The 6264-nt window shown below is 35.2% G+C and overlaps 1 protein-coding gene across 3 annotated transcripts; it reads right to left on the bottom strand.

The window, feature by feature from the left end:
• Nucleotides 1–1509: 1509 nt before the first annotated feature.
• LOC145119612 (protein IQ-DOMAIN 2-like) lies at nt 1510–4186 on the bottom strand. Of its 3 annotated transcripts, none has more exons than XM_079055293.1 (6): nt 3976–4186; nt 3177–3297; nt 2853–3104; nt 2518–2730; nt 2316–2435; nt 1510–2243 (listed from the first exon to the last, which is right to left on the bottom strand). In XM_079055293.1, the coding sequence occupies exons 2-6, from the start codon at nt 3249–3251 to the stop codon at nt 1653–1655; spliced, it is 1251 nt and encodes a 416-aa protein (XP_078911419.1). In that variant the 5' UTR covers nt 3252–3297; nt 3976–4186; the 3' UTR covers nt 1510–1652. The 3 variants fall into 3 exon arrangements, with proteins under 3 accessions (XP_078911419.1, XP_078911418.1, XP_078911420.1); XM_079055292.1 differs by having other exon boundaries at nt 3177–3275; nt 3976–4185; XM_079055294.1 differs by having other exon boundaries at nt 3177–3253; nt 3976–4185.
• Between the last annotated feature and the right edge of the window lie 2078 nt (nt 4187–6264).

Raw genomic sequence — 6264 nt, 5'->3', positions numbered from 1 at the left:
ACCTCTAAATTCTGATAATTCTGATAATGAATCCATATACAGTATATATAGTGATAGTGATAATGATAAACATTTAACCAAAATAACATATACATACGTAAATACAGAACAAGAAGAATGTCATTTTGACTCAAGTCTACCTCCATTCCTGAGATTATTGCCTTTTTTAAATCTGTTTTCCATGATTTATCTAATAATAATGCTAATATTTTTGCTACTAAATTTTTTCTTCCTAAAGCTTTAATTCCTATAATAACTAATCCTAGATGTACAAAATGTTTCTTTGACTGTTTTATCTTTTGTATTGTTTATGGAGAAAATAGATCTATTGTTACTGTATTATCTACTACCCTTAAACTTTCTTCTCTACTACTTCGTATTAATACTGTATTAACATTTAACATTCCAGTTTGATATAATATTCTGGGGTTTAATATATCCAGCTGATGTTGGTTATATAAATTTATATTTCTATCTAAATCAATTTCTTTTTCTAATTGTACAATCTGTTGGTTACTATTAGCTCCTGATCCTCTTCTAATTATTCTATTTACAAATGTGTCTGATGTAATTATATCTTGTATATTGCTAGTTGAATTTCTAACTTCTTGTAATGTTCTGCTATGTCCTAAGAAACTTCTATTATTATTCATTTTCTTGGTAACCAATGTTTATAAGGTTTAAGTTTTCTTATTATTTTACTGTCTTTAATATTTAATTGGTTAATTTCGTTTATAATTTTGTCTAAATCACTTTCTATACTGGGTATGATGGGAGGATTTTTAACTTCTATTAATGTATTTAATTTTTCAATAATTTGTAATAATAAACTGATTATAAAATTAAATAATATAGGATATGTTTTATTAATTTTTTCTGTGCCCGAATATCTAGTAAATCCTGTAACTTCTTCTTTATTATCTTCTGGTTTATATTTTTTAACGTCTTCTAAAACTCTAATATATATATATATATATATATATATATATATATATATATATATATATATATATATTTCTAACTACAGTTATGGAAATTAATTAGAAAAGCTCAATAGTCTTTTTCTTAAACACAAATAAAATAGCTTTTAGATTTAAAGTTTTTTGTCCAAATAAAAGCAAAATACTTATACTCACAAACACATCTTTTTGTTTTAATCGATTTTTCTGTTAAAAACTAAAATTAAAAACTTCCAAACAGGACTAGACTATGCATAAGTAAGGTGGGTACAATGATCTATCCAAATTTTCTAATTTATCTAAATTTCTATAAACAAAATTTTGTGACTTGTCTTAGAAAAAATTGAAAACTTACCTACCAATAAAATCTTTAAATTGGCATAGAAAGTTTTCTATAGAAAAATTAATTAACAGTTTTTTATTCTAGATTTATCACTATCTCAAAAACGGTGTCCGTTTGGAACATGTAAAACACCCGTACAAAAGTTTATTACAACAATTAAATAAATAACCTAAAAAAGCATAGCATATAGTATATTTCACACAATAATTAAATAAAATAAATAATGATTTATAATACATATAAAAACATATTTTCACCTCCAAATTGTACGTTTAAAAGTATTGTCGATTGTTTCCGACCTCTTTCTTTAATATAAACACATCGTATCGCTTTGGAAAACAATAAATCAATCACTCCACGGCGGTTTCAACCTTCGGTGGCCCAGAATGCCGCCTGGGCTTCGCCGGCGAACCCGAAAAAGAAAGCTCTTTCTTCGCACCCACCGTCATCCTCCCACCACCGTTCTCCGACAACCCTTGTACCCGCGATTTCCCCTTTCCCGACTTACCACTTCCAGCCACCATACGTTTACCGGCTGCCGGAGAACCGGCCAAACCTCCGACGCTATGCCTTCGATTCTTCTCGGATTGAACACTAACAACGCTTTTTGAGTCATCGTCTTCGTTGGCCTCTGTAATCGGAGCTCTAGGGCTAGGGCTAGGACCAGGCTTGGGTTTCCGTGATGCTACCGGACCACCGCCTAATTTTGACCTAGGAGTTGAAGGGGCGGAGTTGAGCTGATGACGAGCGTAGGATTTTGCAATTTCGGTTCCAGTAATGTTGACTCCACTCTTGACATTGTTTCCGGGATCTTTCTCTCCTCCTTGTGCCTCCGCCGGCCGCCCAGCCATGTATCTCTCCGACCAGCTCCAACCCCATTGAGGATTCGTCGGATCCATGAAAAGCATGTTTGTCGTCGCTGCTGATTTCTTCCATGGTTGCTGTTTCAATAGAATCCCCAAACAGCTCAAATCATTTGCCGAAAAAACTAAAATTTACACATGAATCTTTACCTGATGAGAAAACGAATAAGCCATGGCTCTTTCTCTTCGCATGGTAGCTTCGTATCTGCTCAAGAGCTTAGCTTCCATTTCTTCTTTAGATTGGACGCTATCGTTCCAATCATCTCCATTCTGTTTTGATAGTTAGATCCAGTTATGACAGAGGCGAACATATGTAAACCGTTAGCAGTGACCGGAATCCATGGAAGCTAACCTGCAAATTAGCGAGTTCTTTAGCTCGGAGGATTTGTCTCTGAAGAGCTTGATTCTCCGACATTCTGATCCTCCGAGAATTGATCTGCGACTGCAAGTGATTTGCATTTTGTGTGCATTTGAGTGTGTTAGCGGTTTGCCGATTGACACCAGGTCCTTCAACCACTGTTTTCAATCTAACAAGCCCTCGTAAAGCCCACAACGCCCTTCTCGCCTGTAAATCACGAAAAAGAAATCTAAAATCGATCAAATGTTTTCATGTTTTTGATTGATTGATATCAGTATCACTTATCAGTCATTATCACAAATGAGCGATTTGATTCAACAAGTAAATACCAAGTAACCACGGAAAGCGGTTTGAATCCTGATAGCGGCCGCTTCCTCCCTTGATTTCCCGGCATACCGACTACTGGTGGCTGCCGCTGCTGATGTGTCGGCGGTTATTGGTGGCTCAGCCTCCAACTCAATCGGAATCACATCTTCCGGTGGAGGAAATGGGTGAGGATCATAAGAACCACCTGCGTTTTCAACAATTGAAGCATCGGGTACTGAAGGATTCTCCTCCACAAACGCTCTCCTCTCTGATTTCTGAAATACAAATTATCGTAAATTAACGATGAATTAAACACATAATTGAAACAGATTATGCTTGTAAAGAACCTGAATTTTCTTTTCTTTGGAGATTGGACTCAACGTCTTTTTAATCGAAGATAACCAGCTCCCTTTCCTCCCCATTACTGAATCATTCCCCAAATTAGCCTGTTTTTCAACTCAAATTCACCTTTTTTTTTCCATTTCAAAATAAGATATGAACTTTGAGTCTTTGACATTTTAACTATTCAAATCCAAAAAGTGGATCTGCATCGTGAATTTGACACCGATATTTGTTCTAGTTTGTATAGGTTTTATAAACTTATCAAGATTTTCGAAAATTCAAACTCTTTCATGTCAATTTCGAGTTACAAATTATCATTTCATTGACTTTAAAAAGTCAAACCGACAGTGGACATAGTACAAAAATTCTATTTCTCATCTTATCTGAATGTGTTGCTCTAAATCTGCAACAACTTACACCATGTACATAATCGGCATAAAAATTGATGAATTGCAGGATTAAACTTGTAATTTTATGAAAATCTAAGATGATGAATATCCCACAAATCTGGATAGAAAATTCCATCAAAAATTCAACAAATTATACAATTCCTAAAGCTTGGATCGGGAAGATTATGCAATACCCAAATGAGAATTGATAACGAACTTCAAGAAATCAAACAAATAACATCCATAATTCAACAACCTCTGTTCGAATTGAAGTAAAATAACAGGATCCAGATGCCAATTACGAAGAACTTGGATGAAAATCAATAAAACTACAGAAAGAACATAATTAAGCAGAACAGAGAAGCTTAGAATGTGGTTCTGAAGTTGTAGAATGTTAAAGGATGGGAAATTTTACCGATGAATCTGGTTCGGATCTTTGAGAGCTTGTTGTTTTTGATGAAATTGGGAATGTTTGATGAGTAGGAGAGAATTCAGAAGATAGGCGTATCTGTTGACTCACTGTTTATGATAAAAGAAAAACCAGATCTCGTTGATGGAAGTGGAAGAGTGAATTAAGAAGACAGGGTGAGATGATTAACAGCTGGGAATCGCTTCAATTAAGCCATATGGCGACCGAGGTGGGGGTGGGGTGGGGTGGGGGTAGGGGTCTAGTTTATTTTTTTTCGTATCTTTTTGGCTTTTGCAAATCAAAATCATCTCTGGCAGATTGATTAATAATAATAACACGAAAATTATTATATTAAAAAAGTTATAGAAATTTAATAATTAAATAATTAAATATATCATTTATCTTTTAAAAATGTAATCGTTTAGTAGTTCTATACAAAATTTCTATGATTTTTATAGAGGAAGGATTACTTTCTTTACCGATCCGTAACATTTGGGATGGGCAATGTCGTCTCATTCCAATTTCATCGTGTGAGGTGTATATCGCAAACACATTGACCAACGTGATGGTTAATGGTTAACATAAGAAGTCAATGTCTATAATAAGTCCAATTTTTTGATGTATCCCACATCGGTATGCGACACGGTAATATAATTGGTTATATATATGTTGGAGTTTCTTTTCTCTTCAAAAGATGAAACATGAATTCTTTGTTCATTTTAAAATAAAGTTCTAAAAAGTTTAAGACATTTCCGATTCTTGCTCGAAGTTCACGGTTTAAGGAGCTTTCGGTTTCTCAAGTGTTTTCTCTTGAGATGGCATGCACGATGGAGGAGGTAAAATAAAACAAATAGTATGATATTTTTAGATTTGTTACTGACTTCTTCCAAAAATCAAGAATTCATTATGGTTGTAACTCTTATTTCATAACTTCAATACCTAAAATTTTTAGCCCAACGGTAGTGAGTGATTTTCGTCTTATTAGCCTCATTGGTATTCAATATAAGATTTTGGCAAAAATTATTGCTCTCCATCTTGCAAAGGTGATTGGTACTGGTAATGAGAGAACAAACGACTTTTATTAAAGATCACCAAATTTTAGATGTATCGCTGATAGTTTATGAAATCATCGATTGGTATATGAAAAAAATAAGAAGATGATGGTATTAAAAATTGATTTTGCGAAGGCTTAGTTTATGAATTTTGGTTGTAAACGGAGGTCATGGATTAAAGTTTGTCTAATTTCGACTAAGGCATCAGTTCTCATTAATGGCAGTCCATTTGAGGAATTTCAACTTCGGAGAGGGTAGATCTGATGTTTGGACGTTAAGATCTTAATGGGTTAAGTCACTTTTTGAGAGATAGGATCGTTGACCAGTACGTTGGGCGTACGTTTGCGTACGCTGCTCATACTGGGTTTGAGTCCCGTAAGTGATTGCAACGAGTACGCGGTGCGTACTCGCCAGTTGGACTTTTAGGCCGGGTCTTAAGCTTTGCAATTTGGGTCATATTTGGACTATTGGAGTTTTGGGCCTTATGAGTCATTAGCCTTTCTAACTTTGGGCCTTTTGGATTTGGGCCCATATTGGGCCTTGGGTAACTTTTAGGAAATTGGGTCACTATTGTGTTTTAGTGCCATTAGGTTGGGCCTCGGATTTTAGGGAAGGGTAAAATAGTCTTTTACCCTAGGAGTCAGGATTAACAACTTAGACTTTTGGATATGGTTTATGCCCTAATTATTAATTAGGATGTTATTTGATCGTATATAATGCGGAGATCTCTCGAATTAGCAGCCTGAGCATTTATCTGATTTTTCAGCAGTTTGAGGTGAGTCTCCTCCTAGCGTTTAGCGGGTCGACGACACCAACACCGACCCATGGGTTATGGTTATTTGTATGCTAGTTGTCTGTGTGACCTTGCATGTGTGTATGTATTGTATGTATGTCGGGCGGGGCCTGATGGGTGTGTTGAGCGGGGCCCGTCACATGATACAAACAAATTTAGCCAAAAATCAACTTCACGTTATGACCATTCATTGGTCACATCGTGAGAATGCAAAGACAAAAAAATCATGATTCTGGGCACCATAACGTCGTGACATATCCTATGTCACGTCGTAACTTTTGGTCAAAAGACCAACATCTTCATTAATTGTTTAATCTCTTCAGACCAAGGCCCATAACCTCATATCTAGTTCCTAAATAGCTTCATAATGGTTAAAGTTTCCAACTTTATCCATTAAGATGGTCCAAACAACCACGATCTAGTTTTTAAGTCTCAAAGGGACCAAGAATG

The sequence above is a fragment of the Lactuca virosa genome, chromosome 6 (assembly GCF_052849685.1).
Source record: "Lactuca virosa cultivar CGN04683 chromosome 6, Lactuca_virosa_CGN04683_v6, whole genome shotgun sequence".
In the NCBI taxonomy this organism is placed as follows: Eukaryota; Viridiplantae; Streptophyta; class Magnoliopsida; order Asterales; family Asteraceae; genus Lactuca; species Lactuca virosa.
Note: the sequence above shows the minus strand (reverse complement) of the source record. Positions and strands in the feature narration are given on the sequence as shown.

What these genes read in the sequence shown, in the direction of transcription:
- LOC145119612 (XM_079055293.1), bottom strand. Translation starts at nt 3,251, where the DNA reads ATGGGGAGGAAAGGGAGCTGGTTATCTTCGATTAAAAAGACGTTGAGT. An exon ending in CCAAAGAAAAGAAAATTCAG is followed by an intron (nt 3,105 to 3,176) that starts GTTCTTTACAAG and finishes TTTGTATTTCAG; the next exon opens with AAATCAGAGAGGAGAGCGTT. An exon ending in AAGAACTCGCTAATTTGCAG is followed by an intron (nt 2,436 to 2,517) that starts GTTAGCTTCCAT and finishes CTATCAAAACAG; the next exon opens with AATGGAGATGATTGGAACGA.